At 44.4% G+C, this 15,733-nt stretch overlaps 1 protein-coding gene across 1 annotated transcript in view; it reads right to left on the minus strand.

Annotated features, from left to right (window-relative positions):
- MAML3 (mastermind like transcriptional coactivator 3) overlaps positions 1 to 15,733 on the minus strand; it is a 392,442-nt gene that overhangs the window by 154,465 nt on the left and 222,244 nt on the right. The window contains exon 2 of the mRNA XM_080672200.1: positions 3,144 to 4,661. Within this exon, the coding sequence (XP_080528326.1) occupies positions 3,144 to 4,661 (1,518 nt within the window). The remainder of the gene's footprint in view (positions 1 to 3,143; positions 4,662 to 15,733) is intronic.

A 15,733-nucleotide genomic window follows, 5' to 3' on the forward strand; every position in this document is an offset into this window, starting at 1 on the left:
AATTTTACCAACCAAATATACCATTCTTAATATTTTAGTTATTCAGTATTTTCCTATATGTATTAAAAACACAATCTGGATTGTAATATATAAGCTGTTGTATGATCGATCTGCTTACTTCACTCTTCCTATGAGCATTTCCACATGATAATCACTCAATATCATGGTTTTCATGTTCATTATTTTTCCAAAATTCTTATTTTGGTCACAATTTTCCACTATTGTAATTAACACCCTGCACATAATCTTTGTACATAAACCTTTGCTCAATTCTCTAATTATAAGGAATACTAGATGAATTATGAGAAGTGAAATTTCTTGATAAAATATACTCAAAATTTTGAAAAAAAGTTCTTCTTGGATGCTTTCTAGGTTTGGTTCCTTCTTTTTTGAAATATCTAGGAACTGCGTGAATTTCTGTTCATTTCTGAGAGGAACTGCATTTTCTGCAAATGTCCCAAATAAGTAAACATCTATATAAGATAATTATGTTGAAATCAATGTTCTAGTATTACTGGCTTTGGTGCTCAAATCATTCATTAAATCTAAGTGTTGCTCATGGTCCTTGTGACCAACAAAGAATAAAGTGAATTTTCCCTAGCAACAGCAGAAAACAAATTTGAACTACACCTACGTATAATTACATTTTATGTCTTGCTTGTAATTCGTGCATGTCTTTGTGCCATGTACTCGCATAGAGTGCAAATGAATGATTCTGAGAGCTATGTAAATACTGCTCCACAATCAGATAAAAGCATGAAATAACTGGTATGTTTGCAGAAGGATATTCACATGTTTATATGTGTATTTTGAAGCTTGTTTCAAACAGTGGTGAGTTAATATTTCATTAAAAAAGCATGCTTTTGCTTGATGGCTCTGTATGAGGTTAAGAAGTGATTATTCTAACGAGGCCTCAAGAACGCAGATTCTGTCCAACCTGAAAGTACCTCCTGAGATGGAAGAACCAGAGGACAAGCCCATAGATTTAGTCCAGAAAGCCATCACCTTCATTTCTTCACCTGACTGAGCTCTTTCCAAACATGAGCTCTGTAGCTTAAGGCCTCAGTTACTCATAGTGAGGCAAGCGTAAGGACCTGAAATAAGCACCTTTAAAATTCATGTCCCAGCAAAGAAAAGAACTTCATCCCAAGTTAGCAAATTTCAAAAGACATTCAGTCGGGCGGAGGGGGGGAGGTGGTGAGGATGGGCTCACACTGCACCCACATGTCTGCAGAGCCTGGGAATTAGAATTAATCATCTTTGGTCTGGCTCGGAGGAGATATTTTACTATAGCTGGCAGATGTAGAAGCACAATTTGCATTAAGATGAAGACGAGACCATTCTGACAGCTTGCGATCTCATAAGCCTCGGATGCGCCCGGGCTTCAACAAACATCCCTGTGCACTGCCTATATTTTTGCCTGCTTCAGAACTTAATACTGAAGTGTATAAAATGTTACACCTTTCCAATGGGGTGTGTGTGTGTGTGTGTGTGTGTGTGTGTGTGTATGTATATATATATAAATAAAACCAAAATAATACATAAAAATTCACATATCAATGATGTTTTCCTACCTGCAACTGATTGCAGTTGACGTAAACCAAGCTACATTTTTATTTCTCCAGACAGAATTTCTTTAGAGCCGGCTGGCATGTGCAGACAAGAAACCACTGTGAAGTTTTGGGATTGGAAGGCTGTGAAGGACAGGAACCAAGCCACAGAGCTCAGGCCTGTCTCTGCAGGCCAGCATCACTGCCAGCTCTGTGGCCTCTGTCAAGCTTAGGGGGGTTGGGTGGATATGAGGCAGGAGGGGGGTCACACCAGGAGATAGAAGATGCAAGCAGTTGCCTAGTGATGCAAGATCTGCCTGCATTACTTCTGATGCATCCAACTGTGGATACACATCTGAGCACTAGTTAGAACCTGTATGCACACGAGGGCCCTTAAAGCAAAGACTTTTCTGCAAAACCTCCAACTGCAATGCAAATGTCGGCATCCTGCGAGGACTAGGGCACAAAACAGCAGTAGGCAGGACAGTGGTGGCTCATAAATTCACCCGTGTATGGAGAAGGGCAGTAGAACAATGCACTTCCCCACTCTCCTCTCCTTTCAGGGGTCCTCAAACTTTTTAAACAGAGGGCCAGTTCACTGTCCCTCAGACCGTTGGAGGGCCGGACTATAGTTTAAAAAAAAACAACTATGAACAAATTCCTATGCGCACTGCGGGCCCGGGACGAGTCGGCTGCTAAGCAGGACAGGCAGCGGCACCCGGCGGGCCGCATGTGGCCCACGGGCCATAGTTTGAGGACCCCTGTGAGGAAGTGATACATTGAAGGAGCTTTGCCTGTTGCCACAGTGGTCAGGATGAGGAGGTGGATGCTTATCAATGAGTATTCACTCCCCATTGGCTGACACTCATTTTTTCCATGGATCTATTCCCTGCTGTTCAAACCAGGAAGCCGGGAAGTGGGATAGGGGAGAGTTTATTTGGATACTAAGGTACAGTCACCATCAAATTTCCCTGAATTAGAGCTGAATAAACTGGAGAGGTTTGACTGCACTGCCACGTCACGAGCTTGAAGCAGCTTTTAATTGCCTTAGTTCAGTGACAAACCCTACAAAAATCTATCCTGCAGTTCACTCTGAAAATACTGAAAACTCTCCTAGATTTGAACATCAAGAACCCAAATGTCCAGGATTCATAACTCCGAAAGCTAGGCAAAGGCTGTTGAGGGCTTCATCAAACCGTTGTAGAGATCCCCAAAGGCTCTGGCCTTCTCATTTGTCTGCGTGTGGGACTGAATGACCCGGGAGATAAGGAGACCAGCTCAGGCCCTGGGACCGCTACTGCACTCCCTCAGAGTGAGGACCTTATGTAATTTTTCATTTCTTATCTGCTGCTGGGAATAAAAGAAGTTTGATTCCCAGGCATTCAAATACAAGCAAGTTCATCGGGCTAACCTTTTCCATCTCTTAGAGAAAAGGAAGGAAAAAACCCCAAACCCAAACCTGACAACCCCATGAGGATGTGTAGGAAGCATTTCTGCAGGCAATTAAACCCTGCTGGTGCCAAAGCATCACGTGTGGACAGTCTGAAATGCACCACCAGCACGGCGCAAGGTGGGCATCACTTTCACACCTACCTGACCGTGGGATGGCAGTGCAGCATACGCCAGGGGCTGGTTCATCACTCCTTTCTGCTTCATGAGAAGCATGCGTTTCTGGTCCTCACTCAGGTGCGCCCTGGGAGCCTGGAGCTGCGGCTGCTGCTGCTGCTGTGGCGGCTGCTGCTGGATGTAGGGCATCAGGGGGCTTTTGTTGGGATTGGCCATGGGTGGCGTCATTCTCTGACTCAAGTCCGCATTGAAATGGGTCAGAGGCTTAGTGTTGCCGTAAGAGAGAATGTTGTGCTGTTTGTTTAAGGAGTTTGTACCCAAGTTATTTGGCTGCTGATTGATCATGTTCATGTGATTCTGCGGGAGGTAGTTATTCATTGTCGTCTTCTGCAGGTTGTTTGCCATCGGAGGCACTATGGGGTTTTGGTTGTTAAAGGCTTGGGGGTACATCATGGGGCTATTTGGTTTTTCTGCAGTGAAAGCTGCGCCGTATGGACTGGATGGAGGCCCTAACGGGGACCAGCTGGAAGTCTGGTTTGGGTGCTGCTGCTGCTGCTGCTGCTGCATGAGCTTGGCCCTCTGCTGTTGCTGCGCTGCCATCTGTTTGAGCTGCTCTGCTGGAGACATGTCAGAGCTGGGCACAGCCCCTGGCCCTGACCCCGAGCCCGTTACCGACACTGCTGCCGGATTGAGGAGATAACCATTGCCAGGCCGAGGTGGGGCTTGGCCCGGGGTGTGGGCTGGGTTTGGAGTTGGCGGGGACTGGACCGCACAGTTTGCTGGAGAGCTGGCGGGGTTCGGAGCTGCAGGAGTATTGGCAACAGAAGGTAAACTGGTGGCTGTGGAGACGGTGGAAAAGGGAGGACCAGAAGAAGAAGGCCTTGTCTGGGGAGATCCCATGGAGATATGTGTAAAAGGAGAGTGAGAGGGGTCGCTCTTCACACTCACACTTTCCTGGGAGAGAGGGGTCTCCGTCGCTGGCTGTGAGAATTCTGGCTCCTTCTTCTCTTCAAAGTCTTCATTGAACAGGTCCTGTATGTCATCTTCAGGAACCGTGTTGGCCAGCTCATCGATTAATTCTTGCCACTCCTGGTCATTCAGGTTAATATCTGAGAATAGCTTGTTCTGATTTGAAAGAGATGTTTCTGATGTGTCTATGCAAGTAGGGTCGTCTAGAGGTTCTTGTTTGAGGTCCTTGTTCTGCAAGATGGTGAAGCTATCTTCCAGGTCACTACAACCATTAACAGGCTGAAGTTTAATCTCTGGGAGTCTACCATTCTTACTTAGGTCTTCTAGGAGTCCAGGAGTGTGAGTCCCGCTATTTTGCAAGGGCAAAGAAGGCTTCAGGTCAAGTTGGTGCAGAGGAGAAGCTGAAGGCAGTGGCATGTTGTTGGGCAAACTGTTGATGGCTTCCATCCCTGTGGGAATGTCCTTTCGTATTCGCTTGCTGGTTGGAGAAAAACTCCCATCGCAAGCACCATTCTGCTGGTCTCCATTAAGTGGTGATCGGGCTCCTTCCAACTTCCTTTTCACAGTCTCTTGGAGCTGGAAAAGAAATAGGGAAGAGAATGACTAAATCTCCAGCTCATAGTTTACTCTTTCAGTGTGGTGAAATATATTGCTGTCCACTAACTTCTAAGAAGCAGAGCTCACAAAGCTAAGAGACAGAAAACAAACTAAAGATTGGAGAGTGAGAAAGAATCATCTATTACTATTTTCAACTGAATGCTGAATGTGAGACTTGTACCAAAATGTACTATACTTGAGGAAGATGTTAACACTTATCTTAAATTCGTGTCACCTCTTCATTGAGAACATTAAGGAATTAAATCAACAATATTTTTAAAGAAAATAAAAATCCTCTAAGAATAGAAAATTTAACACATTTACTAAATAGTGTAGAAATGAAGATGACCGGTTAACATAACACCAAACTTCCTTTGAGTTCTAATTTTACAAGACCTCCCAGCACCTTGTGATACAGTAGCCCACTCTGCCTTAGGGCATGCCTCCATTGGTTTCCATGCTCTCACGCTTTCTTGGATTTCCTCCTATCTCACCACCTGCTCCTCTTCAGCTTCCTATGTATTCTTCTTTCTTTCCCTTAGATGATGGAATTCTTCATTGTTCGATCTTAAGCTTTTTTCCCTACCCATTCTACACCGTAGCCTAGATGATTTCACCCATCACAACAGCTTCCACTAACTTCTCTAGGCTGGTGACCTCATAACAACATATTCAGCCCTCCCTTCTCTGCTGAGCTCCCCTAACTCCAATGCTTTCTTACCAGATGTTTCTTGGGCATCTAAAACTCAACACTGAGTTGATTATCTTTTACTACTCAGACCTGGTCCTCACTCATGTTCCTATCTCAGTACTACCCAGTTACCCAAATCAGAAATTTGAGCATTCTTCTTGAAACACCTCACATCACCAATCACCAAGTCCTATGGATTCTGCATCCAAACTATCATTCTAATATACTGACTCACCTCCAACCTCACTGCTACTATCCTTGGCCAGGATACCATTATCTCTTGCTAGACTGTTGCAACAGTCTCCTAACTGATCTGCGTGTCTTGGCTTCATTCATCCATCCATTTACTCTTTCATCTATTCTTTTATGCATTGCTTTGCTTTCTATCAATTTATTCACTGCACTGCCACATCTTTCAAAACAAACAAACAAACAAACAAAACCACAAAACAAAACATATCGCCCTTCCTGCTTATAACCTTGTAGTGATTTCCCTTGCCTTTAGATTAAAACCCAAATGAACCTACTTCACCTGGCTCTTTTGGTCATCATTTCAGGCTCATCTTCTTCCTTCTCAGCTTAGCATCACCTCTCCATACCCTGCCAGACTTTTTCTATAAATTCTCCTGAAACTTCAGTTTCTTAAGTGTGCCAAGCTTTGTTCTGCTTCCAGGACTTTGGACATTTTGTTTTCTTATCTTGGAATATACAGCTTCCCCTCCATCCTCCCTTCCCCAGGTTAACAGCTGCTCATCTTTCTGGTTGTATTTTAGACTTCCCTTACTCTAAGAAATCTTCTCTTATATCCATTCCCCTCTATCTTCTTTGACTCACCTATACTAGGTTGGATATGCTGGACTAAGTCTTTCTAAGCAATCTCCACTTCCCCATCATAGCTCCTACCATATTTTGGGGCAACTGTGTAAGTGTCTGTTTAGTGACCTCCAGGAAGGAGGGACGACAGCTGACTTGATAACTGTGTCTGGTGGGGCTGCACCTTGTGTTCAAGTTCAGTGCAGTGGTTAATAAATAATGACAAATTGAGTGAATGATTCTGTTGTGCAATTCATAGAGGTGAGCTTAAATCAGAGCAGGAAGGTTGTCCCATTGATCATAAGGAATGCCTGACTTTGAGATTCTGCATCCTCAAGAATGGGATCTCATACTTTGGAGTGTGTTGTGCCTACTTAACTGGACTCATTTAAGTCAAGTTAAGAAAAGTCTTGCTTAACTCTATGAATTTATAAGCCATAAACCCAATTCATCTGTCTGCCCCCTTCCTTTTTTGCCAGAAAAGGTAAGTGTGTGGACTTCTAGTAAAAGCATTTGGCAGAAAGTAAGTACTGGAGAAATGCTCAGTGGGTGACAAAAGGAAGACTAGATGGGGTTAGCCGGGATTTTCGTAACTTCACAGAGTTGAGGGTAGAAGGCAGAATGCACGGGGAAGGCAGGATGAGCAGTCCTCCAGGGAAGAGAGGAGCAGGATTCCCTCGGACCCTGCACTAGGCACTCACACGTGAAACTGACCAGGCTCTAGAGGAGCCCCGTGTAAAATAAAACCCATCTGGAGATGATGTAGGGATTCTAAGAAGTGCCACTTTATTGCTATTTTCTCTTAAGTAGAGAAATCCATGTTAAAAGTAAACAGAAAAGGTCCTTGGGTGAAAATCCAGTCTAGCCCTTGTTCCTAAATCTTATATTTTTAATCACAACACCAAACACTGTCTGTGCTCACTTAGTAAAAGCCCCTGAATTGCTAAAAACAAAGCCAGAATGGGGATGCACTGGAATTTAACTTCAAAGAAGATACTGGTCCAATCCTTCATATTAGGTAGACACTGTTATAAAATTACGTGCTTTATTGAACTAACCAGGAGTCTGTGGTTCTGATCGTAGGTATGGCAGATACTTGAATGTAGCTCCAACACAGAACGGCAAGTTCAAATATCATAGCCTCAGGGCCTGAAGGAAACAAGGCGGGGCCCTGGGCACCTCCTGAAGCGATGTTCGCCTTAAAACAAATAAGCTCTTATCTTAAAGATGAACCTGACTTTACTTTAGAAAGTCTGGGCCCGCCATTCTGTTGTAGGGCCACAAAGTGGATGGGGTAGGATGGAGAAAATAAAGACAAACACTCTGTTCCTCAGTAGAACAGTGGCGGCCAAGACCATGGACAAGGGCAGGTCTGGTTGGGAATCACAAGTTTCACCTCTCACCAGCAGAGCAAGCCTACCTGGGTGAGGCCATAGAGGGCAGTAACACAGACACAGGAGCACTGGCCCTGCAGTCAGAATGCATGGGTTCAAACCCAAGGCCCCCACTTAAGAGTTAAAACATATTAACTGTGTCCTGGCACTTAATAACTGTTAGCTGTGATACCCACCATTAGAGACTGAGTTATATGAGGGTAGGGTCTTCTCTGTTTTGTTCACTACTGAGTCCCCAGCAGCTCACAGTAGACACTTGATAAACACATTCATGTTGAATGAATGAATCCTGGACAACATGGAACCTCTCCTGAGCTTTGGTTTCCTTATCTGCAAAATGGGTGAGTAATATGTAACTCATACAGTTACCCTGAGGCTGAACTTAAATGAAATAACATGGAAAGCACTTAGCTTCGTGCCTGGAACCCAGTAAGTACCCATTAAACCTTAGCTATTATTATTTTTAAAATTCAGTGATACTAACAGCCACAACTACAACTGAAAGAGATTATTTTCCGGATCTCTAAGACACAGATAGGTAGAATGACAGTATTTCTGTTCGCTAGCCTGCAAAACCCTAATGTTTTCCAAGCATCTGGTGAACCTTTTAAAATGTGAACAACAAAAATCAAATTTGCAATTCAAGCCCACGTCCAAGTGCTAATGCATTCGTGTCCTAGATTGTAAAACAGCTCCAGGTTGTTGAGGTTCAAATCAAATAGATTTTCAGCATTCGACCTGAGTGGATGCTAAGAATTTCTTTGTCCTTGAGGGCCTCAAGTTCTCTCCTGCTGGCCCCTTTAACCCAAATCTTGACATATATTTCATGTGTCAGTGTTTAGGAATATAAAAAAGACACCACTGAAGACACTGAAGCTATGTTATGGTTTTTATATTTTGTTTAGTTGTGTCCCAAATAGCATCCCCACTGTCTCAGCACTTGCTGCTATATGGAAAGGTGGTTTAAGAGTCCGATTCCTCATGCCTCCAGGGAGGGAGAAGGAGAGTGGGCAGGTAGGGATCGAACCTGTGTGCTTGGGAAGGCTGAGTAACTCATAAGCACTCTGCTCAGCAAGCATGAGAATGGCTGACTAGCCCTAGCTGGTTGGGCTCAGTGGATAGAGCGTCAGCCTGCGGACTGAATGGTCCTGGCTTTGATTCTGGTCAAGGGCACATGCCTGGGTTGTGGGCTTGATTCCCAGTAGGGAGTGCGCAGGAGGCAACCGATCAATGATTCTCTCTCATCATTGATGTTTCTATCTCTCTCTCTCTCTCCCTTCCATTCTGAAATCAATTTAAAAAAAGAGAGAGAGAGAATGGCTGACCACACGAGGAAATGTCCTTGTGACTCCCTGACCTTTCTAGGACTCAGGTCTCAGTCTCATCCCAAATAGCCTTGTCTTAGGGAGTCCCTGGCTCTTCTGCCTTCCAATGCTATGATTTGTGCCCCCGTGGAAAAAATCACAGTAACTTTTTATTGAGCATCAGCTTCCTTGCTCCTGGGTTACTATTATTGTAAGTGTTTTCTCCCATTAAGGGACGCTATGGTGCCAGGAGCTGAAGCACACTGTTCACCCATGCCAGTGACACTATGGGCCACTATCACCTGTCAGTGACTCTGAAGGAAACAACTCCTGCTTCACACTGGCTCCAGCACCAGTCTCTGGTCTACTCGCTGTAGCTCAATGGTGTGTGTTTCTGTGAAACTGTGGGGTGTGTGTATGTAGGAGATGAGAGAGAGAGAGAGAGAGAGAGAGAGAGAGAGAGAGAGAGAGAGAGAGGAGAAACTGAGAGGTTGAGAGGGTCAGAATGGTTTGGGAGGGTGACATGATTCCCAGACCAGTAATTACATGAATAGCTGTGCTTTTGGGGTTATACAGCCCTTTCACAAAGGACCATATTTAGTTTTCACAGCAAACCTTTGGGGTTGGTCATGTGCGGGTCCTGCTGGCTCTACAGGGAAAGGGGCAGAGCTTTGGAGGAGGTGGGATGGGGAGGGTGGATGACACCCATAACAAGGAGGAACAGGGCTAAGATACAGCCCCTGCTGACATAGAGGGACCCCATTCCCTGAGATTCTCAGGGTCTTCTGGGTCAGTATATCCACAAAAAAGATATTCTTTCTTTCTTTAGACTTTTAGCAGTGCTAATAAGTTAAACACACACACACACACACACACACACACACACACACACACACACAAAAATTTCCTTCCCTCCCCAAAGCTCACACCTCTTATTGCCTTGTCCTTGATTTTGCATGAAATTGGGCATGATCACAGAGCTTGGGAATAAAGATGATACTGCTATTAATGACTACTTTAGGATGGAAGATATTAGGGTAAACCATCAGATTCCTTGTCTTCTACTCCTGATGATTCTAAAAGACAGGTGTTACCTTGTAATCCTGGTCTAACTCCAAGCCCACACTATAACCACATCCAGGACCATGAAACACAGCCATGCCTTCTTCTACAGCACTGACTCCAATGCGAACAGTCTGATGCTTCCTCAGACTGTTTTTAGGAACCACCCTTGATTCCACCCTCTCCCCACCATCCACACCCAATTAAACCTCAAGAACTGCCTGTTCTTATCATTAATAAATTTCAAATTCTCATCTTCCACCCCCGATGACGCTACTTTAGTTCAGATCATCACTTCTCTCTTGATTTCTGCAGCAGTTCCTGAGCAGTCTCCCAGCGCCAGGTCCGCCTGCCCTCCAACCCATTCTCTGTATAGGGGCTGAGCTTTTCTGAATAGATGTGAGCCTGATCCAGCCCATTGCTCATCTGCAGGTCTTTGGAGCTGTCCAATGTCTTCAGCAGCATCTATGTCTGGCGCACAGGCCCTCCATAACTTAACCCGCTTACCTTTCCAGTCTTAGCGATCACCTCTGACCTTCTTTCCCCAACTGGCCCTCCAACACCAGTCGATGCTAAACCATCATTATACTTAATTATCTGCAGCTCTCAGCACATACAGTGTTTATTCTCTCTTTCTGAGCCTTTGCATATGCTATACTCTTATCCAACTACTTCATCTGACTAACTTCCTTTGTCTTCCATGAGTCAGCTTAGACATTACCTTCAGTGTAGTCTCTCGTAATAGTCCCTCCCCAACAACTCCTGATCTTGGGAACCTTCCATGTGCTCCCAAGTCTTCCTAATACACGTTGTCCTATAGCTGCTTCTCTTCTCCTTTATGGGACGGTAGTAAAGGATGAACCCTAAAAAGATCTCTAAAGTAACCACACTGGGCTTAAGTAATTGATCCTCAAAGCAGGCACTTGAAAATGTTGGCCTGTATAGTATTTTAGTGGCAACTGAGTAAACGTAAAATTTATTTATGCTGGAAATGGCTTGTGGACTGCCCCCTCCTTAATATTTTTGAGGATGGTAAGGATTCAAGGAAACTATGATGAGAACAACCAGAGAGCATATGAAGGGAATCGTGGGAAGAAGGCTGAGACTGAAACCCAGAGACCTGACGTGACATTGTTAAGGTCACACGTTTTGACACTTACGTGAACTCAAAATGCTGGCTATTTTCATAATTGAATTTTAAACTTCCATACAAAGACTTCAGGTTTTCGTCCACCAAAGCACCCCACCCCCAACCAAAAATGAATGAACCCCCTTCACCAACTATTAGAGACACAGCTATTTCCTAATATTTAAAGATGAACTGGAATCGCAGTTTGCAGATCCTATAGCTAATTTCAAGGCTCAAAATGAACATTTTTGTCATTTTGATCAACTCTGGTCAAACCAGAAGATGACTCACTGAATCGATTTTCATGTGGTTATTCTCTCCTCACTCTGCCAGCAGATAACTAGCACAGGAACACATAGACAAATTCGACTTGCTTAGTTAAGGCATTCGATGAGTGACCTGGAATACTCACTAGATATTTCAATTAGTAGAATATGAATAGTGTGCAGAGCATTTTCAGAGTTGTCTCCTAGATTTCAGAGCCCTTAGAAAGGATTTTTTGAGGGTTATTTAGTGGTCTAATTTTCTAGACCACTGATTATCCAACTTTAAGTGACCTGGGATACTGTGAGAAATGCAGATTTCTTGGTCTCACTTCCACAGTTTCTGATTCAGGAGCCCAAGGTGGGGCCCAGGTTGGGACACAGGTGAAATGCACAGGTATCTAAAGACACCAGATTTGGTCCAGGATCCCGTTTTTAGAAATTCTGAACTACATTAATAATTCTGTTCAAGTTATGACATTCTGAAGTTATTGGTTTGATTAAAACACACACACACATACACACACAAACCCGATGTCAATATAAAATGTTCACCAGCGACATTCTGGGACAGCTCATAGACAGGACTAGGGAACAACACTTGGGGTGAGATGCTTTCAACCCCAGAGGACCTGGAATTCTGCAGAAGCTTGCTGGATTTCTACAAGACTTTTCATGACAATGTTTATTTTTTGTATTTTAGGTTTCTCTGGGCAGGGGATATGCTAGACATTTTCCCTTTCCACGTTATACTCTTGCCTTCATTTTCATGCAACGAACTGAGGGCATGCCATGTGCCTGTGTGCTAGGTGCTGAGGAGTGGATTCATTCCCAAGAACAAAGACCACACCAGAAAGTGAACCCATGTCAGACATGTACCAACGAAAGTTGAATATGTTTGTCTTAAGGAGATCTATGTGAAGGATAGAACGACAGACAAGAATGTAGGAACCTATCACAGCTCCCGAGGTCTCCCTCATCAGCCTTATACACTGCTAACATTATGTCAGAGAGGAAGGAACTTTACTACACAATAAAATTCATGTGGATAAACACACACACACACACACACACACACACACACACACACACTAGTTCCCCGAGAGCCAAGAGTTTAAAATCTCTACTTTCAATCATCCCAGAACACAGGTTCACCGAACCTGGTCAGTGGGCAATGCTGGGTCGCTGGAGGGATGTCTGTCAGCCTTGAGCAGTTAGAAATCTCCACCCTGTAAGGCTCCAGGAAGAAAAGAATCATCTGAACAGGGGCCTCACCTCCTAATGGGCATCTGAAATCTCAGCTACAGAGGCCCAAGGAAATGCAGGGGCACCGCTGAGCCCCCAGCCCAAGGGGGACTCTCAGGTTATTCTTCGAAATGACCATGATCCTTTTCCTTTCTGCTAAGAGTCAGATTTAAAGCTCTGTTCCCAAGTAGTCTCAGGAATATACAAGAGGGTTGTCCCTCTTTTCAGTGTTGGGAGTATGAATGCTCACCCAACTCTAGCTGTGGGTACCGGAGTAAGGTCCCCTTTAAAAGCATTTTGAATCCTTTTGGGTGTGGCTGAAACCTCAGGTATGCTTTGATCCTTTAGTTACTTTTAAACGTGTGTCATCAGCACTAGTTAAATGCACAATGACTATTGAGAATGGATCCTAAAACATCAGCAGAGGCATTTGAGCTGCTGACATTTACAATTGGCGGGTTCCAAGGTCTCTTCAAATCTCCGTATTTCCAAATTCATAAATGTTCGCACAGGCGTGTGGCTTTCTCTGAACTGAATGAATAAATTGTATTTTCACCATCAGTCATGTGAATCCTGTGGACTCTTTATATCTCAAGTTGTAAAGTTTTTCATGAGCTCTGTATACATAGTTTAAAAGTGTTTGAACAAAATTATGAACTCATTAAAACTGAGACTGCTATTGCTTGCAAATGCCAAGGATATATGATTTTCAAATCTCACAAAATTTTTAGTAGAAAGCGCTACACTTCTAAGTTTTTATCAGAGAATCTGATTCACTGCTTACTAAATATTTCAGGACATTTATGTCACTTAAGATTCTAATTGGCTGAGGACTTACCATGTACCAGGCATCAAGCTAAATGCTTTACATGTATTACCTTGATTAATTCTCACAATAATCCAGAGAGGACAGGAGTGTGTCCCAGGGCCCCGAGCAGAGCTCTCCTCAGTCCCGCTTGCTTCTCCACTCCCTGCTCTCGCCCACTCTGCTGTTCTGCGCCTGCCGACGCCTGTCCTGATCAAACGTGAGCGAACCTTGCTTAGAAATTCTGAAAAAGTGTTTTCCATGCCTGCGTCGTGACAGTCTGGGAGGATGTGTTCATGTCTTTGAGTCAGATCTGCCTGATTCACAGAAAAGCGTGCTCCTCTACGAGGGAGGATGTTACTGTGCAGATTTAGCATGTGTTTGAGGCGTGATGAGAGCTGCAGCCCTGAACAATTCAGGAGGCGGCAGCTGCGTGCACCCCGGTGGCAGCCCCTGCGCCAGGTAGCTCTCCGTGGGAAAAGCTCCACTGAGCTCTGCAGTTGCCAACATCTGAACCCTGAGCTGCTCTGCCTTTTCATCTCCATAAGCACACACAAATATTACATTCCATTTATTTTTAAGAACAAGAAACAATTTCCTCAGGAATATCTCCTGATATCGTTTACTAAAAGTCATGCATACATTATCCATTCAAACACGCCTGTAGCGTGACCTTGTATTACAACCTGAGATTCCTAATGGGATTTTATTTAGAGCTGTAAAGAAATGACAGTGAAGGGGGGTGGGTGAGGAAAGAGGGAAAAACCAGAGGGAGGAAGAGGGCAAATGAGAAGATCACATCTCATCTGCATCGTTCACAGCTGGAGACTTACACCAACCGCACACACCAAAGAACAGGCATGTTGGAACTAAGCTTCAGATTTCGATTTGTTTATTTTCTGGGAGGAGGGAGGCGGGAGGGAGAGACACTTCAGGGAGGCTGAGTACTTTTCTCTCCCTTGGGTAGGAATCAAGAATATTTTAATTTCACTGTTTACTCAAAACGTCCCTGATTTTCAATGAGAAATTCTCATTTCTGTTGGCAGCCCCTTACAGGAGCATCTCCATGGCCCGGAAGCCCTGTACCCGCACAGGGAGGCAGAGCGCCCAGTGCCCAGACCCGACATTACTTTTGCATAAAATCCCAGCACGTGTTTATCTCCCTTTGGCAAACAACAGTATTGAAATAAGATGGCCTAGTCTATAAAAAGCCTCTTGTTTCCCTCAAAGAGGTCAGACATTGCTCTTCCTTGTGAGTTGCACTTTGCATAAAGCAAAGCTAAGAGCTGCCTCCTGGAAAAGAAGACCTCTCTCTCTCTCTCTCTCTCTCTCTCTCTCTCTCTCTCTCTCTCTCTCTCTCTCTCTCTCTCACACACACACACACACACACACCATCTTAGTGAGTGAGCAAACAGGATAAGGACATAGAATAGTGTCTTTCTAGAAGGCAGCTGATTCTCAGACCTCCATTCCACAGTAGCATGTTTTTACCCCAAAGCTGGAAGCTAAGGGACTTGTACCAGCAAGGGGACTGCCATATTGACACGTCTTTAGTAACTTTGTTCACAAATAGGGGAAAGGCAGAACTAGAGGATTTTCCTCGCCAGGATGAATCACCAGTGGGTGAAGATGACCACACAGACAGGCACGTTCTCACATTCAGGCAAACGTGGGTGTGACTGAACCGGTTCCACATACTCAGTCCACACACAGCAGAGCTAAGGGAGGCTGTCGCAGAGCCTTTAATCTGTGGGGAGAAGCTGCTCAGCTCCATCCTACCAGCTGAAATTCATTTTTCAGAAGAAATTAGACCAAGGTACTGTTGTTATAGCAACAGTCAGAGTCACTTACACAGCCACTTCCCTACAACCTCACCCTGAATTCTGTGGGCAGCGATTTCAATTATGCACAGGGAGTGACCAAGGCTGAGCCTGGGTGGATCCTTTCCCAGCCTTTTATGGAGAGGAAGGCTAAATCCTCTCTGTCCAACTGGGACTGAGAAGACGGGACTTGACCGTGTCCCACAGAGCTCTCCCGTCTGGACAGTCCAGGAGAGTGATGATGTTTTCATCCTGGGTGGGAAATGGACACGCAACCCTTAATTTCTTAAGGTTAACCAAATACTGACTATTTCAGAATGGGAATTTCCAGTGAGGGTGTTAGTGTTGGCAATCACCATATATTCTGAAATGTTTCTATTATTTTAGCCCTCTAGGACTTTATTCTCGGTGGTGTGGCATTCCTAATATAATAGTGCACTCCGACCCCTGAAAACAACAATCAACTCCAAAATGCCCCTTTCCTGACAATGTATGTTTACCACTGAACCTTTATGGCAAATAGCT

This window comes from Plecotus auritus (assembly GCF_963455305.1).
Source record: "Plecotus auritus genome assembly, chromosome: 6".
NCBI lineage: Eukaryota > Metazoa > Chordata > Mammalia > Chiroptera > Vespertilionidae > Plecotus > Plecotus auritus.